General features: G+C 50.3%; 1 protein-coding gene across 3 annotated transcripts in view; it reads right to left on the bottom strand.

Moving 5' to 3' along the window:
- LOC140394892 (rho GTPase-activating protein 45-like) overlaps positions 1-26,524 on the bottom strand; it is a 267,986-nt gene that overhangs the window by 107,854 nt on the left and 133,608 nt on the right. The window contains exon 1 of one of the 3 annotated variants that reach the window (XM_072482051.1): positions 14,811-15,041. The exons of the other annotated variants lie outside the window; for them this stretch is intronic. Coding sequence (XP_072338152.1) covers positions 14,811-14,892 — 82 coding nt within the window. The 5' untranslated portion in view covers positions 14,893-15,041. Of the gene's footprint in view, positions 1-14,810; positions 15,042-26,524 lie in introns of those variants that run through there. 3 annotated transcript variants of the gene reach the window in all.

Here is a 26,524-nt window from a genome sequence, read left to right as displayed (position 1 = left end):
GAGGGTGTGTGAGGGTGTGTGTGAGGGTGTGTGTGAGTGTGTGTGTGAGTGTGAGGGCGTGTGTGAGTGTGAGGGTGTGTGTGAGTGTGAGGGTGTGTGTGAGGGTGTGTGTGAGGGTGTGAGTGTGTCTGTGAGTGTGTGTGCGGATGTGTGTGAGGGTGTGTGTGAGTGAGTGTGAGAGTGGGTGTGTGTGAGTGAGAGGGCGTGTGTGTGAGTGAGAGGGCGTGTGTGTGAGTGTGTGTGTGAGGATGATTGTGTGTGTGTGAGGGTGTGTGTGTGTAAGGGGGGGGGTGTTGTGAGTGTGTGTGTGAGGGTGTGTGAGTGTGTGTGTGTGTGTGAGAGGGTGTGTGAGTGAGGGTGTGTGTGTGAGGGTGTGTGTGTGAGGGTGTGTGTGAGTGTGAGTGTCTGTGTGAGTATGTGAGAGGGTGTGTGTGTGAGGGTGTATGTGTGAGGTGGTGAGTGTGTGATGGTGTGTGTGAGGGTGTGTGTGAGTGCGTGTGTGAGTGTGTGTGTGTGTGAGGGTGTGAGTGAGGGTATGTGTGAGGGTGTGTGTGAGGGTGTGTGAGGGTGTGTGTGAGGGTGTGTGTGAGGGTGTGTGTGAGGGTGTGAGTGTGTCTGAGTGTGTGTGCGGATGTGTGTGAGGGTGTGTGTGAGGGTGTGTGTGAGTGTGTGAGGGTGTGTGTGAGTGTGTGTGTGAGTGTGTGTGTGAGTGTGAGGGTGTGTGTGAGTGTGTGTGTGAGTGTGTGTGTGAGTGTGAGGGTGTGTGTGAGTGTGAGGGTGTGTGTGAGGGTGTGAGTGTGTCTGTGAGTGTGTGTGCGGATGTGTGTGAGGGTGTGTGTGAGGGTGTGTGAGGGTGTGTGTGAGGGTGTGTGTGAGTGAGTGTGTGAGTGTGAGGGTGTGTGTGAGTGTGAGGGTGTGTGTGAGTGTGAGGGTGTGTGTGAGGGTGTGAGTGTGTCTGTGAGTGTGTGTGCGGATGTGTGTGAGGGTGTGTGTGAGTGAGTGTGAGAGTGTGTGTGTGTGAGTGAGAGGGCGTGTGTGTGAGTGAGAGGGCGTGTGTGTGAGGGTGTGTGTGTGTGTGAGTGTGAGTGCGTGTGTGTGTGAGTGTGAGTGCGTGAGTGAGTGTGAGTGCGTGTGTGAGTGAGTGTGAGAGAGTGTGTGAGAGTGGGTGTGTGTGAATGAGAGAGCGTGTGTGTGAGTGTGTGTGTGAGGGTGTGTGTGAAGGTGTGAGTGTGTCTGTGAGTGTGTGTGCGGATGTGTGTGAGGGTGTGTGTGAGTGAGTGTGAGAGTGTGCGTGATGGTCTTAACCAAAGAGGGTGCAATATTCTGCTACTGAGTATGAGGGTGTGAATGTTGAGGTTGGGAGGGTGGTAGCATCACCCGTCATTGACGCTGCTAGTTTGGCAATAAAGTTGTTTCTGGACGTGACCTTTTAGATATTCCCGGAAGGTCAGTGTCGTATCTAAAGTCACTGCGAGGTACGTTGGAGTTGGGTGGTGCTTTAATCCGTAGCCACTCATTTGGATGATGGCTGTTTATTGACTTTCGCATTGTAACGGTGGAATAAACCGGATACTGTTTTTGCAAGGCTTGGCTTCAGTCACCATGGGTGGACTTGCCTTTACATGGAGCTTTGAACAGCTACCGGGAAACTCACAGATTTCACAGATAATGAAATACTTCATTAAAGTGTCATCACTGTTGTATTGTAACAGTGCGCAGGAATATTGCCCTTGTAAAGATACAATTCTACAAGTAAGCTGTTTCAAAAGCAAGTGACATTACGGCGGTAGCTGCCTGGCTGTGTTTCTTTAAACAGAACAAGCTGAAACTTTGACATTTCTGCCTCTTTACACTTTCCAGCTTCCACTGGTTGTACAGCAGCGAAATAATGTTTAAATACCAACTTCAGAAGGCTTCAAAATGCAGCCCACAACTCCAGTAATGCAAGTTAAAACTTGGAACTAGCAGCAAATCTAAACAAAACAAGTATTTTCTGCCGAGACATCGTAGAAAAGTGTAAGTACCATCAAGACAGGTTAACCGGGTGTGACCCTGGTTAAAATGTTGTACAGAATTGGCCACTTACTCTTCATATATGGGAACATCTTAAAACATCTTAAAAATTAAGGAAAGAGCATGGACTGCAGGCAGAACAAAATAGATAGGCAGAAGAATTGTATTGGGGGAGTGGACAGTGGCCCGAAGGCACAGTCAATAAAACAGGTTTGATAAGCAGACAGGGAGATGGAGACAGGCCCAGATTTTAGCCTGGGGGTGTGTTCAGCACAGCAGGTGGGGAAAGGAGCGGTTCTGGTTGTTTTGAGGCCGGGATACGCAGAAGATCCAGGTTTCCCAAGTTAAAAATTGCAGGGTTCCTTTTGTTTTCTTCTCGCTCTGTGCAGATCCTGCCCGCAGACTGCTGGAGTGACAGACTGGAGTCTATCGAGTGGGAAGCCTGCCTCACAAGGCCAAGGCCTTGGAGAGCGGGTAGGTGTTCTGGGACGGGAAGAGCGATTCTGCGGGCCTCCAGTTGTGGTTGGAGGGAGTAGAAAGATCACAGGAAGAGCGGGTGGGTGGTTTACTGGGTAGCGTGGTGAATCTGGGGGAAATTTGGTCAATCTCGCCCTTGTTGTCAGGTTACAGGGCTGGGGAACTCAGTCAAAAGTAGAATGACTATTAAAACGAAGGCAGTCAGTTAGCGGGTGGGTCACTGTCCGTGTGGAGTTTGCACATTCTCCCCGTGTCTGCGTGAAAATCACTTATTGTCACGAGTAGGCTTCAAATGAAGTTACTGTGAAAAGCCCCTAGTCGCCACATTCCGGCGCCTGTTCGGGGAGGCTGGTACGGGAATTGAACCGTGCTGCTGGCCTGTCTTGGTTTGCTTTCAAAGCCAGCGATTTAGCCCTGTGCTAAAGATGTGCAGGTTAGGTGGATTGGTCATGCTAAATTGCCCCTTAGTGTCCAAACGTTAGGTGGGGTTACTGGGATGGGGTGGAGGTGTGGGCTCGAGTGGGGTGCTCTTTTCAAGGGCTGGTGTAGACTTGATGGGCCGAATGGCCTCCTTCTGCACAGTAAATTCTATGAAAAAGGAAAAACAGAAAATGCTGGAAATATTCAGCAGCAACTATGGAGAGAGAGAGAGAGAGAGGGCATCGTCGCGGGCAGGGTAGGAACATTTGGAGAGCTATTGACTTTTAATAACTGTCCAAATTTTCCCATCCCATCCATGACGATGTCCACCTCTGTCCGAGCCACAAAATCGTGGCCAGAATTAACGGATGCGATTTAGTGGCCTCGTCACACTCGGGCGTTTAATTCCGCGAGAGGCCTCTCGGAAGATTTGTGATGCTCGAAACGCCTCAGCAGATTTAACAAAGTCTCGCGAGAATTCACGATCAGCATCTCGCCCTCGCTGGGCGTGATCCAGATTTGCAAATTTAAATGAGGCTTATTTTCGGCTCTTTTAAATATGCAGTCACGAACCCTGGCACTCCCTCGTCACCCTGGCACTCCCTCTGGCACCCTGGCAGTGCCACCTGGGCTGGGTGGCAGTGCCAGGTTGGTACTGCCAGGGTCGGGCCCAGCGGGCCTTACCAGATGGAGGGTGACGAAGGGGTTGTTTCAGGGGCCTCCCTGAGGTTGGTGAGAAGAGGGAGCTGCTGAAAATGGGGCTTGGGGAGAGGGAGAGAGAGATTGGGGCAGCCAGACAAAATGGCCCCCGATCTGCGGGGAGCCTTTCCTGCTGGGTTCCCGATCTGCGGGGAGCCTTTCCTGCTGGGTTCCCGATCTGCGAGGAGCCTTTCCTGCTGGGTTCCCGATCTGCGGGGAGCCTTTCCTGCTGGGTTCCCGATCTGCGGGGAGCCTTTCCTGCTGGGTTCCCGATCTGCGAGGAGCTTTTCCTGCTGGGTTCCCGATCTGCGAGGAGCCTTTACTGCTGGGTTCCCGATCTGCGAGGAGCCTTTCCTGCTGGGTTCCCGATCTGCGAGGAGCCTTTCCTGCTGGGTTCCCGATCTGCGGGGAGCCTTTCCTGCTGGGTTCCCGATCTGCGAGGAGCCTTTCCTGCTGGGTTCCCGATCTGCGGGGAGCTTTTCCTGCTGGGTTCCCGATCTGCGAGGAGCCTTTACTGCTGGGTTCCCGATCTGCGAGGAGCCTTTCCTGCTGGGTTCCCGATCTGCGAGGAGCCTTTCCTGCTGGGTTCCCGATCTGCGGGGAGCCTTTACTGCTGGGTTCCCGATCTGCGAGGAGCCTTTCCTGCTGGGTTCCCGATCTGCGGGGAGCCTTTACTGCTGGGTTCCCGATCTGCGAGGAGCCTTTACTGCTGGGTTCCCGATCTGCGAGGAGCCTTTACTGCTGGGTTCCCGATCTGCGAGGAGCCTTTCCTGCTGGGTTCCCGATCTGCGAGGAGCCTTTCCTGCTGGGTTCCCGATCTGCGAGGAGCCTTTCCTGCTGGGTTCGCCAACAGGAAAAGACTCAAGTGTGGCCTTGGAGGAGAAAATTCCCCGAGGCCAAAAAAAACCCAGCAAGTGCCGATGAATAGCCGGGTGGTTCTCGTACAAAACGCGCCTAAAACCGCACAACGATTTTCTTTCTTTTGAATTGGGCCGAACACTTCAACTTTCTTTGGTGCCTTCACAAACTTTCTTTCCCCTCTGGGGAAGCGCAAGGAAACGTTGGAAGGATTAGTCGGCCGGCTGTCCCTCGATTTGAACCTTGTCATGTCTTTCTGGGCCTATAGCTTCTGGAATGGGATTTGAACCCAGAGCTTCTGCCCCAGAGGGCATCACTTCCACTGGGTCAGCAGGTTAGCACGCGCAAATAATTAGGTACTCAAAATTTTTTTCTAAAAAAGAAGCCAGAATTAAAGAGGAGCACGGCAATCTTGGAAGTTTGTGGGGCTGGGGGAGATTAGAGAGATGGTGTGGGGCGAGGCCGGTGAAGGATTTGAAGACAAGGATGAGAATTTTTTTAATAACACATTACTTGACCGGCAGCCAACGTATCGAAGGGGGCACCGAGTACACGGGGCAATGGGATTTGGACCAAGTTAAGACACAGGCAGCAGAGCTTTGGGTGGTCTCGAATTTATGGAGGGTAAAATGTGGGACAGCAGCAGGAGTGTGGGGAATAGTCAAGTCCAGAGAAATGAAGAAATAAATGAGGATTTCAGGCAGCAGCAGGTGAGCCGAGACGGGGTTAATGAAGTCAGGTGATGTGGTGGCGATGGAAACAGGTGGACTTGGAGAGGTGGCTGGTAGATTATCTTGGAGTCAAGATGTGACACCAAGGATGCAAAGCAGACTGACTTAACCCCGGGCTGTTGTCAGGAAGAGGGACAGAGTCAGAAGCAAAAACTAAAACCTAAACACATACTTTGCAGCAAGACTCCTTGTACACCAACCGCTTTTCTATCAATCTGTCACTTAAAATAAAGTCAATATCCATTCACGGGTTCCTGGTGTCTGCCGCCTGTCTACAATTAGCAGACATATTTCGCGTGGACACAAACGAGCTAACAGCCCCTATAACTGATCTGCCATTGTTCTTCTAATGAGGATTCTGGAAGCCTGGCACTTGGGAAGCTGGTGTGAACGGCAGTTTTACCTGGATCTGTCAATCTGCCTCGGGGCTACAGAAAAAAGTTGACAGCACAGAGACAGGGGCTGTTTAGCACAGGGCTAAATCGCTGGCTTTGAAAGCAGACCAAGGCAGGCCAGCAGCACGGTTCGATTCCCGTAACAGCCTCCCCGAACAGGTGCTGGAATGTGGCGACTAGGGGCTTTTCACAGTAACTTCATTTGAAGCCTACTTATGACAATAAGTGATTTTCATTTCACAGGGAGCTGATTTCCAACATGTCAGCTCCAAATTAAAAGAGTGACATCAAAGCTTTTTTCTGCAGTGACCTGATTTGCATTTCAATCCAAACTATCGAATAAAGAATCAATTTTCAAAAAATTCTTCCATAAGCCACATCCCAAGCAAGGCCAGACCTCATCCTGAATTGCCCTTGAGAAAGTGAAGGGGAGCCACCTTCCTGAACCGTTATTTTGGCATTTTGCGGAGTTAGATCAGACCAGATGGGGTGAGGGTGGCAGACCCCATCCCGGAAGGGCATCAGTCAACCAGATGGGCTTTTTGCCACAATTTGATGGTTTCATGGTCACCACTGAGACTCGAGGGTGGCATTTCCCATCACCGTCACCCCCCTCTCTCCCCTCCCTCCTGTTCTGCCCCACCCCGTCCCCTCCCTCCCATCCCGTCGTGTCCCCTCCCGTCCCCTCCCCCTGGGGCGTATTTCCTGGGGCCGAGTTGGTCCACCATTGGCCGATGGTGTGGCCCTTGCGATCCCGCTGATGTCTGTGGGATTTTGTGACCCGCATCCTCTGCCACCCTCTGAGGTCTCCATCAGCACCATCTTCCTGTCTCACCGACGGGAGGACCAGGACATTTTGGCTGAGCTTTCAATTCCAGAGTTAGTAATTAATTGAATTTAAGTTCCACAGTGGGATTTGAACTCATGTCCCAGGGTGTTAGCTTCTGCATTATTACTCCAGTGATATTAACACTTTGTCACCATCCCCCCCCATTTATCCCCCAAACTATGTTCAAAACTATGTTCCTCACAACAGATTTTTTATAAATTTAAAGTACCCAATTCTTTTTTTCCCAATAGGGGCAATTTAGCATGGTCAACCCACCTACCCTGCACATCTTTGGGTTATGGGGGTGAGACCCACGCAGACACGGGGAGAATGTGCAAACTCCACACGGACAGTGACCCAGAGCCGGGATCGAACCTGAGACCTCAGCGCCGTGAGGCAGCAGTGCTAACCCACTGTGCCACCCTCCTCACAACAGATTCAATCGAGAAGTCGTCAGGCATTTGCCACAACAGCCTCACAGTCAGAAACAGCTACAGCAAGCAAACAATAAATAACTGACAATACCGGCCGTTAAAAATAATGGGTGAAATTCTCAGTAATCAACGCGATGTCCGCCGACCGGCGCCAAAAACGGCGCAAATCAGTCCAGCATCGTGCCGCCCCAAAGGTGCGGAATCCTCCGCATCTTGAGCGGCCGAGCCCTAACCTTGAGGGGCTAGGCCCGCGCCGGACTGATTTCCACCCCGCCAGCTGGCGGGAAAGGCCTTTGGTGCCCCGCCAGCTGGCGCGGAAATGTCATTGCCGGGCGGCGCATGCGCGGGAGCGTCAGCGGCCGCTCACGGCATCCCCGCGCATGCGCAGTGGAGGGGGTCTCTTCCGCCTCCGCCATAGTGGAGACCGTGGCGAAGGCGGAGGGAAAAGAGTGCCCCCACGGCACAGGCCCGCCCGCGGATCGGTGGGCCCCGATCGCGGGCCAGGCCACCGTGGGGGCACCCTCCGGGGCCAGATCGGCCCACGCCCCCCCCAGGACCCCGCCCGCGCTGCCTTGTCCCGCCGGTAAGAGAGGTGGTTTAATCCACGCTGGCGGGACAGGCATTCCAACAGCGGGACTTCAGCCCATCCGGGCCGGAGAATCGGCAGGGTGGGGGGCGCCAACCGGCGCGGCGCGATTCCCGCCCCCGCCGAATCTCCGGTGCCGGAGAATTCGGCAACCGGTGGGGGCGGGATTCACGCCAGTCCCCGGCGATTCTCCGACCCGGCGGGGGGTCGGAGAATCCCACCCAATGCAATTGTAATACTCGCACAGGTGACATTTTAAAAGCTGCTGTGCTTCTTCCCCATGATAGTAAATATTTTGCAATTACTGCTGGTGATATATCAGCAGGCGGATCCTTAATCTGTGAATGCAATATTCCCTGTCCTTTATAATCTGACAGGCGGAAGTTTGCAGATGAAGGTTACACCTGTTAGATGTGCCCCACAGGGGTAGTTACACTTTATTATTGGATGGCCCAGTGACACATTCTCCATTCAGCTGGTCACAGAAGGGTCACAGGGTTAAGGGTCACAGGGTTAAGGGTGACAGGGTTAAGGGTCGCAGGGTGGTGGTCCCTTCACGGACTTAAATAACTTTGCAAAAGGATGGATTTTGCATCCTGTCCCGAGTATGGGGATAGCTCACCCTCTCTGCTTCATTGTGGATGGGGCGTTACTGCCGCTGCCGTTCTCCTGACAGATACAAAGCGATTCTGGCTTCACACATATTAAAACAAAATGCTGAAGCTGCCCGTCTCCTGAAAGCACAATATAACTTTCCCCTGAGACAATGCTGGGATGTTACGATGCGTGGCTAGTCCAACACGGATAATAATATAAACACAAACTACATTACACCCACTCTGCTGTTTAGAATCATTCCCATTTAAAGCACTTTATCATTTTTAAGCTATCTGTAATGTCAGACGGTGGTTATTTTTAGGGGAAATGGGCCAGAAATTGGTTCAAGCCACTGAAAATGTGATAACTAACTGTAGTTTTAAATGACTATTGCTCCACTAGGAACATGGGAAAGATGTGCTATAGAGTTTCGGGCTGTTTAAAACAATGACAGAATTAAGAGTGAAAGTATTACATGAAGTTGTTGAGCAAATCAAGTGGGCAAAGTGTCCACGCCGTCGTAAATGGCGTTGCGTTTTACGACGGCGTGAATGGGCCGCTGCCAGGAGTAATTCTGGCCCCTGCAGGGGCCAGCACGGCGCTGGAGTGGTACACACCGCTCCAGCTGCCGATCCCGGCACGAACTGTGCACCGTGGGACCCGCGCATGCGCAGTGGCACCAGCGCCAACGCGCACATGCGCAGTAGCCCCCTTCAGCGCTGGCCCTGACGCAACATGGCGCAGGGGTACAGGGGCCGACGCGTAGAAAAAAGGCCGGGGGACAGAAAGGCCGGCCCGCCGATTGGTGGGCCCCCATCGCGCGCCAGGCCGCATCGGAGGCCCCTCTGGGGTCGGAGCCCCCGTCCCCTCCCACAGGCCGCCACCCGACGCTTGCACGCAGAGTTCCCACCGGCTGCGAGCAGGTGTGGCCGGCGCCGGCGGGACTCAGCGTTTGAACTGCGGCCGCTCGGCCCATCCCGGGCCGAGAATTGGCGGACCGGCCGATATATAAACATCTTAAACTTGAATCAACAATGGAAAGCATCAAAAACCATGCAGAATTTAAACAATAGCCAGGATAAATCAACCAGTGCCAAGCTTATCTTAAAGTGAAGCTTGGATGCCAGGTCCTCCGCGTAGAGCGGCCCGCGACGCGCCAAACATGCCGGCGCTCTGCGTTGGGGCGGCGTGGCCCGGTCGCGGGGATTCTCCGGCCCATCCCCGGATTGACGATGAAGAATCACATTTTCTATCACTGCCCACTTAGCATCGAAACTATCGGAACAGATTCCAAATGGTTTCTGCTGGCTGTACCTCTCTCTCTGGCCAAGCCCCAGAATATGTTCTACATCATTATATTTACAATTGAAAATCACAAGAGTGGAATAAATGCAGGATAAAGAGAAGTTGATATAGGCTTGAGTTGGGATTTAGGCCAAGAACCTGTAATGGATACCACCACAATGCACACATTTGGATCCTGTGCAACGAGCCAATCAGAGCGTACAATATATGCAAATTTATTTCCATTAATATCATAGAATAATAGAATCTCTACAGTGCAGAAGGAGGCCATTCAGCCCATCAAATCTGCACCGACCCTTCAAAAGAGCACCCTGCCAAGGCCCCCGCCCCCGCCCTATCCCCATTACACCATCTAATCTTTGGACACTAAGGGCAATTTTAGCATGGCCAATCCACCTAACCTGCACCTAAAGATGGACTGTGGGAGGAAACCGGAGCACCCGGAGGAAACACACGCAGACACAGGGAGAACATACAAACAGACAGTCACCCGAGGTTGGAATTGAACCTGGGTCCCTGCCGCTGTGAGGCAGCAGTGCTAACCACTGTGCTGCAGTGTCTGACCTACAGGCAAACGCCATCTTAAAACTTTTAGGCCATGCTTGAGAAACAAAAAAAAAGAAAGAAAATGACACAGTAAGCAGATCATTCTGTGAGCTTCCAAATTCATACATAAAACAGTGATGCTTCTTATAATATCTATATTCTCCAAAAGAATACAAACTAAGATGGAGGTGGTGGGCTAACTGATTGCAATGTTGGTAGTCATGGTGTTAGGAATGGTTCAAATGGAGATGACTGAGGCCAGGACAAGGGGGTGGAGCTTCAAAGTGAGTTGGCATTAGTTAGCATAATTGCAGCGCTAGACACTGGAAGCAGTGGGTGGCAGGGAGCGGAATATCAAGGGAAGGGTGTTGGCAGGAAATTAAACCACTGGGTCGGGAGGTTACAAGCCATGAAACCTGATTGAAGTGAGGTCATGAGGACCAAGCAGACACCCCCCCCCTCACATCAAAGTTAAGTCAACGTGGGGTGTGACCGCAAGGTTGGCCAATTGGCAAAGGTGAGTCCCAGGAAAAAAAGTTTGAAAAACACTGCTCTCGGCACTATTCCAAACTGTTATTTAAACGTAGTTACAGTGATCTGTTCTTGCTCAATTTAACGCAATTATCTTCTACTTATGTGAGGTGTTTCCCAGAGCCGGTAATCCACTTCTCATTCCCAGTCCAATCACCCATTGGGGATGAAATGAATGGGGTGGGTGCCCAGCCCAATCGCTGTAATTCTCACTGGGTGGGGAGAGCTACTGCAAAAATAATAGCAAATGGCGCTTCCGAGGTAAACCGTCTTGAAAACTTTCTTTTAAATAATTATATTCAATGTTGAGTCGGTGAGTCCTAAAGTAACACAGCTGCTTCCGGGCGCCAAACCAGTGACGAGATCAAAGTGTTTGAAGTGTTTCCGGAGTTGCTGTTCTTCGGCAGTGTATTTCACAGCTGATGACATCTTCTTGCTCTGGTGCAGTGCGCAGACACGTACAGGTGGCTCTGGTGCAGTGCGCAGACACGTACAGGTGGCTCTGGCTCCACATATGTCTGTCCTTGTGCTATATGAACATAAAGTAAATTGACCAAGGTTTGGAAAGGCTCCCTTAACCAGGCCTGTGCCCTCCAGGAACCCTGGCAAATTCATATTCTAATTGTGGTGGGTTATTTCAGCTCTATTGTGGGATTTTCTGCCCCCATTCCCCCCCCCCCCCCCCCCCCCCCAGCAGTGTGGATCCAACCCACCATTGGCCGGCAGCAAGCTCTCCCTGCCTTGTCGATGTCGACAGGGTTTTGCGTACACTACATCCTCTGCCGTTGGGGAACGCGCCGTGGGGGGGGGGGGGGGGGGGGGGGGGGCGCCATTGGTGGGACGGAAGATCCTGTCAGTGTGAAGGGCCGGAGAATTGTGATCCTAGTCATTGACAAAGTTAGCACAGATGCAGAACAAAAGCAGTTTATATTGGAGTTGTTTGACTTCACCCAGGGTCCCATTTAATGCCCACAATCATCACCTCAGCTCAAGGGACAATCGAGAACAGCCAAGACCACTGACTGATTACCCCTCCCTGACCCTGAGGTGATGTGGCTAATGTAGTGCTTCCTACAGCTACCCAACTTCCTTCAGCCCATTCAGCACTGAAATATTCCAGCTATTTCCTCGTCAAACTTTTCATGAAATTACAATGCAGCACCCAAAGGTCTGTGAACCTTTCCTTTTATGTACAAACCAATTTCTCCCCCCTCAAACTGGCCTGGAGTGTTTCTTTTTAAAGTTAAATTTGATTGCTTTAGGGCGGAGATTAATCCTACACAAACTAGTTGTAAAGATGTTGCTAAAATGTATTTCATATGAACAAAGCTTCGACATTAATTTAAACTGAAATTACTAATCTTCCTCCAAGATCTTTTGGCTACTGATCCCACTTCTAGAGACATGTTTCCACTAATAAAAGACGTTTAGGCAGCACGGTGGCCCATTGGTTAGCACTGCTGCCTCACGGTGCCGAGGACCTGGGTTCAATCCCGGCCCCAGGTCACTGTCCGTGTGGAGTTTTGCACATTCTCCCCGTGTCTGCGTGGGTTTCGCCCCCACAACCCAAAGATGTGCCGGGTAGGTGGATTGGCCACGCTAAATTGCCCCTTAGTTGGAAAAAATGAATTGAGTACACTAAATTTATTTTTATAAATAAAAGACGTTTAAATAACAACAGGTTGCATTTTTGCTGCACTTTAAATAATAATAATCTTTTTATTGTCACAAGTATGAAGCTACTGTGAAAATGAGGCAAACGCACTTAAATAAATTATTATATCTGAGAAACAGCTGTCGAACGTCTCAAGGAGCTTTGTGCAAAATGGGTTAACCTGGAAGAGCAGAAAAGCTTTAACTGCGCTGCCTATGTTGGCTTCTCTCTCACATGAACATTGTAGCGAGTGATAGCAATTCACAGGAAACGTAATTAGCAGAGACTCACTTTTATCGATACAATACATTTCAGCTGCATTCCTCAACACCGTACCACCGTGTGGTGGTATGTATTAGGGGTAATATGATACCTGTGAAGCCGAGAGGCTATTGGCTGATAGGTCCCGGGTCCCGGTTGGATCTGCCGACTTCTGGCTCCGCCCTGAAGGCGGAGTATAAGAGCTCGAGTTCTCCCCACAGCCTCATTCTGTTACTGAGCTGCTGAGGAACAAGTCTCGCTTAATAAAGCATAGATAGACTTCATCGCCTCTTGTCTCGCGTAAGTCATTGTGCGCTACACACCGCCAACTGAGTAACACGACGCAACTGAAAGTGTTCCACAACACAGAGGAATCTCACACGGGGTGGGGGGTACATCAAATAAAGATGTGCATTTATATAGTGCCTTTCAGAGACTCCGAACATCCCAAAATGCTTTACAATGAAGTCTGTGTTTTGAATTCACGGCGCAATGTATTGGTCGCATTACGCCCAGAGGGCAGCATGACACAGCAGGTGGATCGCGGGGAATCCCTCTTCCAGGATCTACCTGGCTCGCCAAGTCACGCGAGATCTAACACAATCTCGCGAGGTGCGAACCTCGCCCATTGTGGGCGGATCACTTTTTAGCAAGTCTGTGTGTTAGAGCGAGGCAGCTGGTCTCACTCTAACACTCATTCCCACGATCTAACCAAACCCTTTGCCTTGGCAAGAGCCGTTCAGTGCTCGTCACCACAGCGAGGACAAGGCGGAACGGAACTCGTAGGAGTCTCCCAGGGAATCGGAGGCCCCCCGGCGCTTCTGGGCAGGGTGGTACCCTGGCACTGGTGGTGCCACCTGCTCCCATTCAGCAAGATTGGGCCAATAGTCACTGTTGTAATGTAGGAACTGTGGCAGCCAATTTGTGCACAGCAAGCTCCCACAAACAGCAATGCAATAAATGACGTCCCCCTCCCCCACCACCCCCACATCATGTTGGTCAGAAGAGCTCCCCTACATTTTGTCTACAAAATTATGAGAGGTATGGACAGGGTGGATAGAAACAAGCTTTTTCCAAGAGTGGGGGTGTCAATTACAAGGGGTCACGATTTCAAGGTGAGAGGGGGAAAGTTTAAGGGAGATGTGCGTGGAAAGTTTTTTACGCAGAGGGTGGTGGGTGCCTGGAACGCTTTGCCAGTGGAGGTGGTAGAGGCGGGCACAATAGCATCATTTAAGATGCATCTAGACAGATATATGAACGGGTGGGGAACAGAGGGAAGTAGATCCTTGGAAAATAGAAGACAGGTTTAGATAAAGGATCTGGATCGGCGGAGGCTGGGAGGGCCGAAGGGCCTGTTCCTGTGCTGTAATTTTCTTTGTTCTTTGTATTTCCTCAAATAGTACCACCGATATTAAACACCTGCTTGGAAGAGCAGATGGGATTTGGTAGTGCAGCATTTCCTCAGTAAGGCAGGAGAATGTCAGCCTGCACCCTGTGCTCCAGTCCCCATTAACTTGCGATCAAGTAATAATGGGCAGCATCTGCTAGCTGTGTTTCTCAGCCACGCGCCGTTCGCTGCCGGCGGGTTCTCTCTTCCTGCCGCTTGTCAATGGGATCTCTCATTGTGACTGCCCACGCCGCTGGGAACACCGTGGGCGGGGCTGTACTGCCGGCGGGAAAAGTGAATCATAACAGCCAGAGAATTCGGCCAATATCTTTGCACACATAAGGCAACAACCTGAATCTAATCACAGTATCTCCAATAAACAGCAAGACATGGAGGTTAGATACAATTCACATTGGACAATCGCAGGTACTTCACTCATTTGCTTTCTATTTTCTCAAGAAATACATCTCAACCAAGGTAACACCATTGGAATGGGGACATTAATGACACACAGACTTTAAAAAATTTTTTTTAGAATACCCAATTATATACATATTTTTTTCCAATTAAGGAGCAATTTAGTGTGGCCAATCCACCTGCCCTGCACATCTTTGGGTTGTGGGGGCGAAACCCACGCAAACATGGGGAGAATGTGCAAACTCCACACGGACAGTAACCCAGAGCCGGGATCGAACCTGGGACCTCGGCGCCGTGAGGCAGCAGTGCTAACCCACTGCGCCATCGTGCTGTCTCACTTCTGCATCTGTATGTACTCCGAGAATACAAACAACTGAGCTCTGGTCAGCTCTTTTTTTTGAGTCCTATCAACAGCAATTTACATTGAAACGCGTTTGCTGATTTTAAACAGAAGCAAGACAGGTACAATTTTCAAATTTGAAAGGGTAAATCGATGTTAACTAATAATATTAAAATGAGCCATACAGGTGGACTGACAGTGCAATGGTACTGCCCTTAAGAGAATTCCTCCCGTCAGAATTTCAAACCTTCTGCAGAGTGACCAGCTACAGGAGTTTTCAAGTCTGCGCTGTGAGACCTGTCTGCAAGAAATTTAACCATGAAACCTTACCCTGCACATCATGGAGCTGACAAGACTCCTTTTTTCCCTCCAGATCACTCAGTAGCAAATTCATCGCATCACACAAGCACATCTTTGTTAAACTGCTTCTGTACAACCTGTACAGTAATTGAAATCAATGGCAGTAAAATCGCCAAACTGGGAGCAAATGCCTTCAGAGGATTGAAGTCTCCAGCCTTTGTTCAATTTTCACTGGAACAGTTGAGGAGAGGTCAAGCTTTGCAATGTAGGGCCTTGCCTGGGGCTGTGTGCACACTGCAGGATAACATGTCGTGAATAATGAGGGCAGGAAGAAGATAAAAAACTCCTGACTCTTAAGGAATCACCTCATTAAAATGCAGCAGGGGGACAGTAAAGTAACTAGTGCACAATCAGTAACTGCTGACTGACTTTTACATTTTTTTTATCCCATCCTTAAATATACAAAGTCAATGTGCAGAGTGGACAGGGCAAACCCTTAATCCATCTCATTGCTTTCTCCAAAAACCAATTCAAATTCAAATTGAATCCAATTCCTGGTCTCCACAAAGGAGACACACAAGATCCAAGCTGACAGGAAAAGGCATTGCACCTCATCGTGGACCCGATCTGATGCTTGATCTCAGCCAAAATGCTGGGAAGCTGTGACTGATGGGGCACGATCTGATAAAACTGATAACTCGTAAACTCAGAAAGCAAGGACTTGCATTTATATCGTGCCTTTCCCGACCACCAGGCATCCCAAAGCACTTTACAGTCAATTAAGTATCTCTTTCAAGGTTGTCACTGACGTAAGGGACAAAAATGGCAGATATATGTTGGTTTGTACACTGTTTTAAATCACAGTTCCTGATGTCCAGGCCATATACGCAGACACTGCTAACACGGTTGTCAATTTAAAAAAAAATTTAGAGTGCCCAATTCATTTTTTCCAATTAAGGGGCAATTTAGCGCGGCCAATCCACCAGCCCTGCCCCTCTTTGGGTTGTGGGGCTGAGACCCACGCAAACACAGGAAAAATGTGCAAACTCCACCCGGACAGTGACCCAGGGCCGGGATTGAACCTGGGAACTCGGCGCCGTGAGGCAGCAGTGCTAACCACTGCACCACCGTGCTGCCCTTACACGGTTATAAATTTGTCAGATGCAGTAGGATATTTTTTAGCACAGTTTCTGTGAGATTCCAACTCTGGCGAATGCAAGTCATTTTGGAGAGAAAACTGATTTTGGCCGCAGACGTCCCGCGGGGCCGGAGACTCGCCTGCTGCGGGAATCACGCCACGCCGCCCCGATGCCAGGACGCGATTCTCCGCAGAGTGGAGAATCGGTGCCACTGGGGCCGGCGTGGTCGGCGCGGCGCAGCCGGGTACGCGCCGATTCTCCGGCCCAGATGGGCCGAGCGGCCGTGACCAAAAAGCCGAGTCCTGCCGACGCCGTTCTAACTGCCCCTGAGCCGGCGGGACCTCAGCGTTGAAGAGTCCTATGGGGGGGGAGGGGGGTCCGACCCCGGGGGGGGCCTCCGTAGTGGCCTGGCCCGCGATCGGGGCCCACCGGTCAGCAGGCAAGCCTCTCTGTCGGGGGGCCTCCTTTCCTCCACACCGGCTCCTGTAGCCCTGCGTTGGGGCTGGCACGGGGAAGAACGCCGCTCGTTGGCGCCGGCCCAACTGCGCATGCGCGGACCCGCGGCGCCGGGGTCACGGCGGGATCGGCAGCTGGAGCGTCCTGGGCCATTCCCGCGCCATGCTACCCCACTGTGGCCCGGAGAATCGAGTCTCGGAACGGAACACTCCCGTCTTTACGCTGACGTCGGCACAAGGCCGCCCGATGGGAGAATCGCGCCCGAGGTTAGTGTAAACTAGACGGCCGATGCACTATTACCCATTTGCTCTGTAGTCTAAGTTGAATCAAGTTTTTTTTCTTGCCAACTGTTTCCTCTCCTCTCTCCGAGCTCCTCAATGGGAAAGATTTGATTTCCTTCTGGCACCTCAAACCAGTGCCGCTCTTCACAGTGAGTCCAATAGGCTATTTGGCCACATGGTGCATCACAAGCAAGTGTTATCCGTGCTGACCTGAAACACAAGCACTTGTCGCGAGTGGACGCGGGGAGAGGTCAGAACTGGAAAATCCCGGCCAACGTTTCTCACTCCCTCGTCCAGGGACTAATCGTAACATTCTGACTCCCACCCTGGTGTGGCTCAGCACAGACTTGGGCCTCACTACCTCCCAAAATCATTTTTATAAATCACCGGGAAGCCTGCACAAGTGAATTCAGGCCTCGATCCAGCAGTGAGCAATGCTTCCATCATGGTGGTGAAGGATGTGGAGGCCACTGGAGTAACGCCTTCAGTTCTGGGCACTACGCAGCATGACGGGTATATTAGTGTTGCAGGGGCATACTCTGCACAATGTTCTGGAGCTAGAAGGGGGGGGGGTTGCATCACCTTACAATTAGCGATAGGCCAGTCACGGTGTCACAAGGGGTCTTGTGGAAAACTGTAAGTCCCACCCTGGAAATGTTTTTGGGGTCAGGTCAATTGAAACTGTTGACACAGAAAGAGACAGATTTTAATGAGGCAACTGTATTAAGGATATGGAGCCAAGCCAGGTGGATGGTATTTAAATACAGATTGGCCATGATGGCTAGAACAGGACTGACGGGCTGAACGGCCTACTCCTGGCCCTATATATTCCTGTGACGTCTCCTGCAACTGCCTAGGCTCAGATCAACTGAATCAGCAGGTGTCAAACCTGGAGCCTTCTTGTAAGGCCAGCTACTGAATAGGTAAATTTAGTTAGCTACCCCAGAGGAGGTCAAGTGTCAGGTTTCTAATTCCACAGGATGCACAGGGGAATAAGCAACGCCTGCTGTCACCTGCACTTCAAAGCTCGCAGTACAAAGGAACAGCCGAACCAGTGTGACACTCTAATGCAACCAATCCGGTGTAAACTGTTAACATTGAGGGTTCGATCTTGTAAAGCAGAATTGGGCAGCAGCTGAAACATGTTCGGCCTCAACAAGGGACACTGAATAAAGCTCAGTTAGACTCCAGCACTTCCCCATCACATGATTAAACCGAGGCGCATGCCAACCTGCACTTCAGTACCTGGGCCTAGCTAAGTGGATTTGTCCTAATGTGCAGTCAGTGTACATCTCACATCGGGTATTTCCATAGATTTCTCAATAGTTGTTTTTGTGGAGGAGATTGTCAAACAGAACAACAGCGTTCTAAATGCGTGAGGCACTCAGGTGAGCAACAAAGCTTTTTAACACAACTGCCAATGCTACGATAGTCCGAAGAACCTTGCCACGTGCTCTCTCCTTTTGTCTTTGATTTTGAAATATCCAGAAGATTCCTTTGTAGTTGTGTTAATATTTGTGTGTTGTGAGAAAGCTCTTCAAATTCTGAGACAGAAGTCTTGAATTGTCCCTCAGAGTGCGGCTCCGGCCAACGTGTAAATAAACCTCTGGCCCAGTTTGCATTGACGAAGTTGCTGATTTGCGGAGTGATGTAGGTGGTACGGAGAGGGTAATTAAATTGCCGTGTAAACTGCAGCTTAAAATCAGGGCACTGTCTGCGTAGCTCGTGGAAAGGCTAAATTTCTGCACACCCAGATTGTCCCCTGTGACAACGGTTATCACTGAGCTCACCTCAAAACTGGCAGTGACACAGTTGGTTTGGGGTTACTAATTTACACGGTAGAATTAGTGTTCTTTAAAATGTGGGAAATGAACTATGACCACAGGGACACAATGTGCAAATCGAGATAAAATGTGGTAAACATCCCCAATATTGTCTTCATTCTTTGTACACAGCTGCATCAAGCTGTGTGTGAACCCTCGCCACATCAGCACCTGTCTCTGTGTTCTATCCCCGGAGTTGCAAAGGGTGTTAGAGGCAGAGACCCTCGTAACATTCAGCAAGTATTTAGGTGTGCACTTGCGCTGCCAAGGCGTGATGGCTTTTTCTCAGGGTGGGGTTTTCTGGCCCCGCCCACTGCCAAGGTGGTCCAGTCCCGGGGAAAGTCAATGGACTTTTAGTTGGGCCACCGAATCCTGGGTGGATTCTGTCACAATGGAGATGGAAAATTCCAGCCTGAGATTGTAGCTGCTTTTGAAGCCAGAGTGAGTTCATGTAAATAGTAGGAAAACTCTATGATAAGAAATCCTGAAATAACGATTTGGCTCTGCATGTATCAGGAAGGTTTAAAATCTAGGACACTATTGGTGAGTACATCTGTATGGAACTAATTCTTACAAAACATGGAGCTCCCAGATTCAATCCAGAGTCTATGTTGAGTCAGCTGATCTTAGCGGCAGTGGTGATAACGATATTAATGTTCAACCTCCACTCACTACGCTGAGAAGAGGAAGATAATTAGTTGGGGTTCAGCTCCTGACTGCAATAGAGGGGCTCCTGCTGGAAAGTGTGGTCATTGGGTTAATCCAGGGCTAGACTCAGCCTTCCAGTCAACGGGCCGTCCATTGCTTCGTGTAGGAGCTCACGTACGAGGTATGGCCACAGTGTGATGTACCAAAGGCAAGCTGGTATCCATGTACCCTTACACGAGTCAGCAACTTCAGGAGAGGTGGATGGTAAAAGAAAATCAATACAAAGTACTTGAACTTTTAAACTTGTGCCTTAATGAAGGAGTTCAGAGAATAAATAAAATTGCAGTTTATGTGCATAAATGGTATGGTTTTTATTAGACTGTGTGAGCTTCTGTCAATATTTGTTCATCCTATTGGCATGTAAAATCCAACTTTTTCTAGACAAACTCATTATCTATCACTCGGTTGGAAATCCAGCCTGATTCTTATATAAACACACGCTTGGCATGTCAGACCCACTACAGAACAGCGTTTAAATTGGATTCAGGGCAGCACGGTGGCGCAGTGGGTTAGCACTGCTGCCTCACGGCGCCGAGGTCCCAGGTTCGATCCCGGCTCTGGGTCACTGTCCGTGTGGAGTTTGCACATTCTCCCCGTGTCTGCGAGGGTCTCGCCCCCACAACCCAAAGATGTGCAGGGTAGGTGGATTGGCCACACTAAATTGCCCCTTAATTGGAAAAAATGAATTGGGTATTCTAAATTTATAAAAATAAATAAATTGTATTCAGGCAGGATGCTGAGAAATGTAGGTGTTCAATTTAGAGGAATGACATGCGTAGGAATAGATCAACATTTTATTCCTAATTGACGGCATGTGAATTATTTTACCAACTTTGGATGTCAACACGTGCTACACATCAGGAGATATTGCAACATCACTTGCACCGTGGTGGTGAAGAGACAAGGCCCGAGGCCTCCTGTCAACTGGGGACTCCTCCTGAATGTAGGCATGGAGAACGGATGGTGCTCTGCGGGACATTCCGATCGTCACTTTCTTTTGCTTGGTGCCCGGACTCACTGGAGAGGTTAACTGATATGAAACAATGGTGTAAATGTAAGGCCTTAAGGCAGAAGCAGCCAGCTTCCTGATCCTGAGTTTGGATATCTTTACTATAATTTTCATACCATACCATCCAGCAACACTCAGCTGTCTCACGCTGTTTTAAAGGGCGATGCATGTTTTGTGGGGACACCATAGCCCATCTGAAAGAGTATGTAAACTTAGTGATGTCACCATATGGCTGATTGATGCTACAGATTAATAATAATAAATTTAGTTTCATATTTTCCCTGCTTCTTTAAATTTCCTTCTTCTCCAAAAAGATATCAACCAGAAATGATTCTCGGGAACTCAGTCGTTTGCTGGCACCAAGTCCGATGCCCATATTCACAAGTAAGCGCCACGCATTGAGAAGCGGTACGGTGCTCAATATCACAGCTGTGATTTTTCCCTTCATCCTCTGCGCCCCACCAGCAACCCGCCATAACCCGCCCCTTAAACATTCACACATTTTATAGCAGGTTAGGAACCTGAACCATTTTGTCCTCCCTGTACAGTGACATTGAAGCCAACGTGACTGTTCCCCGAGCTGACATGAGTCATATCCGCACAGACAGAGGATCAACCATCAGACTTGCAGGATCTAATGGAGAGAGATTACAGAACGCACATCCGGATTACAGAACGCACATCCGGATTACTGAACGCACATCTGGATTACAGAACTCCCAACATCCGGATTACAGAACTCCCAACATCCGGATTACAGAACTCCCAACATCCGGATTACAGAACGCACATCCAGATTACAGAATGCACATCCAGATTACAGAACGCACATCCGGATTACAGAACTCACATCCGGATGACAGAACGCACATCCGGATTACAGAACTCACATCCGGATTACTGAACGCACATCCGGATTACAGAACTCCCAACATCCGGATTACAGAACTCCCAACATCCGGATTACAGAACTCCCAACATCCGGATTACAGAACGCACATCCAGATTACAGAACGCACATCCAGATTACAGAACGCACATCCGGATTACAGAACGCACATCCGGATTACAGAATGCACATCCAGATTACAGAACGCACATCCGGATTACAGAATGCACATCCAGATTACAGAACGCACATCCGGATTACAGAACGCACATCCGGATTACAGAACGCACATCCGGATTACAGAACGCACATCCGGATTACAGAACGCACATCCGGATTACAGAACGCACATCCGGATTACAGAATGCACATCCAGATTACAGAACTCACAACATCCGGATTACAGAATGCACATCTGGATTACAGAATGCACATCCGGATTACAGAACGCACATCCGGATTACAGAACGCACACCCAGATTACAGAACTCACAACATCCAGATTACAGAACGCACATCCAGATTACAGAACGCACATCCGGATTACAGAACGCACATCCGGATTACAGAACTCACAACATCCGGATTACAGAACTCACATCCGGATTACAGAACTCACATCCGGATTACAGAACTCACAACATCCGGATTACAGAACTCACAACATCCGGATTACAGAACTCACAACATCCGGATTACAGAACTCACATCCTGCTGCATGAATCACAAACGATAGTCAGAAGGCACAGCAAGTGATTAGGAAGGCAAATGGATTGGGCAGCTCAGTGGCTAGCACTGCTGCCTCACGGCACCGAGGATTCTTTTTTGTTTCAATTAAGGGGCAATTTACCATGGCCAATCCAGCTACCTGCACATCTTTGGGTTGTTGGGGGGAAACCCACGCAGACACGGGGAGAATGTGCAAACTCCACACGAATAGTGACCAGGGCCGGGATTAAACACGGGTCCTCGGTGCCGTGAGGCCCAACACAGTTTGTACCTGTAAGGACTTGTTGACCTGAAAAGACTCCCATTCAAATCTATAATTATCTTGCAATTGTGTCTCTCCTATACATACTGTGATTGTGAGCCTGACTTCACTTCACCTGATGAAGGAGCAGTGCTCCGAAAGCTTGTGATTCAAATAAACCTGTTGGACTTTAATCCGGTATTGTGAGACTTCTTACTGTGCCGGGTAGGTGGATTGCCACGCTATGTTGTCCCTTAATTGGAAAAAAAAGAATTGGATACTTTCAATTTATTTAAAAAAAAAAGAAAAGTGAAGTTGAGACAATAACTAAATGAGCTATGGTCATATTGAGTGGTAGGGCCGGTTCGAGGAGCCGCTGGCCTACTTCTCCTCCTCAGTCCTATGTTCCGCGATGCCAGTCTATTTGATGGTTTTGCAGTGTTTAATAGTTCTGGATTGATTCTGAGTGTCTGTTTACTATTGATGCTCACTGCCCTTGATTGGTTAAGCCTGGTGTGGATTCAGGTGTACAAAGCTGGAAGCTACCTGCTAGAAGCAGCTGGAGGCATGAGAGAGCAGATATTTTAAACACTATGAATAAATTCCTGTTATAGATATATAAACTAGTGTTATCTCTGCATTGCTCCAAGATATAAATTATACAACACTGTTAACATTGAAACAGACTGTTCGAAAAGCTGAAAATAAAATCAGTCTTGTGTCAATAGCCGTTAAAATGTTCTTTGGTATAACATAGGTCCTGTTAGATATTTTGAGCGCAATTTTTTTAGTTATAAATTTAGGGTACCCAATTAATCTTTTTCAATTAAGGGACAATTTAGCGTGGCTAATCCACCTATCCTGAATATCTTTGGGTTGTGGGGGTGAAACACACGCAGACACGGGGAGAATGTGCAAACTCCACACGGACAGTGAGCCGGAATCGAACCTGGGACCTTGGCGCTGTGAGACTGCAGTGCTAACCACTGCGCCACCCTGCTGCCCCTTGAGCGCAATTCAACAGGAAAAGAGATGCTGGATCCTCCATTGCCTGACGCCGATATCGTAATCAGCGATCGGGCGGAGAATCCATTTTCACGACTGAATCGGGAGTGGTGCCGGGTTTTGGGTGCCCCGCCCCCTCCAAAACGGCATCATCGGGGAGCACGCCATTGGGATGGCCTCAGGACGTCACCTGAAGGTCCTCCCCTGATGCTCCGCCCTCGATGGCGTGGGACGCGTGTGCTCTCAGTTTGCGTCAACTTTGCGTGACGGCTGCGGACTGTGTCCAGCGCCACCACTGTCGGGGGGGCGGCGGGGGGGAGCCATGCCACTGGCCGGGGTGGCTATGGTAATGCCAGGTATTGCGGTACCTGAGAGGTGAATGACCATTGGCTAGACCTAGGAGTCTACCATTGGCTAATGTACATAGCTCCACCCTGAGAGGCGGGGTATTAGGACCAATGCCGTCCCAGCAGCCTTCACTTTCTGTATCATCGCTGCTGGGTAGAGTTCTAGCTGATTAAAGCCGATTAGATATGAGTCCGCTTTGTCTCGAGAGTATTGATTATGCATCGGCAAGGGCTGGGGGGCCTGGTGGGGGGTGGTCCGGGGGTGGCGGGGGGGGGGGGGGGGGGAGCCATGCCGCTGGCAGGGGTGGCTTCGGCAATGGCTGGAGGGCCTGGTGGGGGGGTGGTCCGGGGGTGGCGAGGGGGGGGGGATTCAAGGGGACACTATCTGGCTGGTCGGGTCCGCGTGCAGCCGGTGCCTTGCTATACGGCGCGACCTCTGCAGGTCATCGGCGTGCGCGGCCACGGACCCGGCCAATCCCCGGATGTTTTTGGCGCTGGAGCCATGAACCTTACCCGGCGCCACTGCTAGACCCTCATCGGTCCACAATCGGTGAGGTTTCATCACCGATTCCCACGGTACCCACGCCGGCGTTGGCACTTAGCCGCAAAATTGGAGAATCCAGCCCACGGTGTTCCATTTTGGACGTGTTTAGTGGCAAAATTAATCTGTGCCCATTTCAACCTCACTGCTAACTGCTCACTTAAATATGTAAATATTTCCGTTGCAGAAATGTAAAATAAAAATTCTCTAATGATTGCACTATTTTCTTTGGGTAACTAACATTGATTTAGATGTTAGGACGCAGAGCTCCCCCTAGAGCAGTGTTCTTCAAAGTCGGGGGCGCGACCCGCGGGTGGGTCGCAGGCGGGTGTCGGGAAGGTCGCGGAGCCGTTGTCCGCGGCGCTCCCGATCACGCAAATCCGCGAGCAGCCGCCGGCTTTTCATAACGGCGGCTGCAAGCGGCCGCAAATATGTTCAAAAAAAAATGTGGCCACATTGCGTATGCGCGCCGATCAGCGGGCACGCATGCGCAGTGCGGCTGCTATTTTTTTAAACGGTTGGAGCTTTTTGTTTTACAAGTTCTGTAGTGGGGTTTTTTCATTTATTCATTTATTTTATTCATTTTATTTTTTTTACAAGTTCGGGGGTGGGTTTTATTGATAATGTTTTACAGGAACAAAATGCAGAACTTTGGACAGATGGAGACGCCATACTTTCCGACACCGGAAGGCTTCACCTTCATCTAACAGGTTCCATTGGAGGAGTGTGTACGAGGGCCAAAGGGACCCAAAACCATTTCCTCCATTTTTGTCAGCAGCAAACAAGGTAAGAGAAAATGGTGGGTCGCGCAGGTCGGCCGGCGTGGGTCGCGCAGGTCGGCCGGCGTGGGTCGCACAGGTCGGCTGGCGTGGGTCGCGCAGGTCGGCAGGCGTGGGTCGCGCAGGTCGGCCGGCGTGGGTCGCGCAGGTCGTCTGGCGTGGGTCGCGCAGGTCGGCCGCCGTGGGTCGCACAGGTCGGCCGGCGTGGGTCGCGCAGGTCGGCTGGCGTGGGTCGCACAGGTCGGCCGGCGTGGGTCGCGCAGGTCGGCCGGCGTGGGTCGCACAGGTCGGCCGGCGTGGGTCGCGCAGGTCGGCTGGCGTGGGTCGCGCAGGTCGGCCGGCGTGGGTCGCGCAGGTCGGCTGGCGTGGGTCGCGCAGGTCGGCTGGCGTGGGTCGCACAGGTCGGCCGGCGTGGGTCGCACAGGTCGGCTGCCGTGGGTCGCGCAGGTCGGCTGGCGTGGGTCGCGCAGGTCGGCCGGGTTGGGTCCCGAAGGTCGGCCGGTTGGTAAAAATGGGTCCCCGGAAAAAAAGTTTGAAGATCACTGCCCGAGAGTGAATCAATATTTGTGGGTGGTCCCCTTGACCTGCTGTAGCTGAGCTATTCCAGAGGCGGCCTTTGGGCATTTAATGACACTTAGACACAGCAGAACAGTTATGGGGTCATTGATTTTGGTGACAGTCAGTACAGTCTCTCCATTCAGTCAGTTTGGATCCTATTTTGACCCATGGATTTTACAAGATATTGTTTTGATGGCATAAACATAAATATCTGATGGTTAGATCAGGTTGTAAGGTAACCCTTGTGATAAAGTGAGCGGAGTCGATGGGTGGGATTGCCGAGCAATGGCCCTGTGCGTGTTTTTTTAATATAAATTTAGTTCACCCAATTCATTTAAGTACCAGCCTGAGTCATCCCAAAGAGTTCATTTTAAGCTTTTGTAATTTTAGTAATAATACAACACATTTTTAAAAATTCTCCCTCCTCGCATTAGGGATCTGATGACAGGGTAGAGTTCATGCGCGTTGGTTAATCTTCTGCTATTGTCGATTTTGTGAGCATAGACAATTAGCCCCCAGCTGTCTAGGTTCCACGCATTCAAATTCTCTTTAAACCCCACTGCCTCTGCACCATCATCCCCTTAAAACCCACCTGTTTAAGCAAATCTTTACATGATGAGGGTGCAGGGGCAAATGTTGACCAGAGCACCGTGGAAAACTCCACTGTTTATCTTCGAATCGTGCAGTGGGATCTTTTATATCCATCTGAGCGGGCCAGCGGGGCTCCAAGGTTAATGTCTGACCTGAAAGCTGGTTGCTCTGGCAGGGCAGCAATCCCTCAGCACACGCTGGAGTGTCGGCCACAAGCTGTGTAATGGGGCCTGAGACCACAAACCTCTGATTCAGAGCTCAGAGCTCAGAGCGCTATCAATGGCTGCGCCCAGATGGTTTCACCCTAAATGGTTCAGCAAAACAAAATGTCACCTTACGCAGAGTAAAACAATGTCTGAATGTTCTCATGCTCGCCGGACATTTCAAACAGATTCAATCTGAAACTCCTGCACGCTTCCTGTTGTTCAAATGTTGGGCTGAGACCTCAGGACCTCTGACTCATCACAAGCTCAGTAATGTGGCTTCAGATAGTCAGTGGATTTCAAAAAGAAATCTGGGTCCCAACTGGAATCTTCACTTGAACTTTATCAACGGAGCGTATCTTAATTATTGCCCAAATATGTCAAGGCAGGAATGGTTCCTAAATTTGCATGTTAACGTCTGGCGTAGATGCAGAAGTGACTGGGA

Source organism: Scyliorhinus torazame, chromosome 18 (assembly GCF_047496885.1).
Source record: "Scyliorhinus torazame isolate Kashiwa2021f chromosome 18, sScyTor2.1, whole genome shotgun sequence".
NCBI classification, from domain to species: Eukaryota; Metazoa; Chordata; class Chondrichthyes; order Carcharhiniformes; family Scyliorhinidae; genus Scyliorhinus; species Scyliorhinus torazame.
The sequence above is the reverse complement of the archived record's forward strand: the minus strand, read 5'-3'. Positions and strand labels throughout refer to the sequence as shown.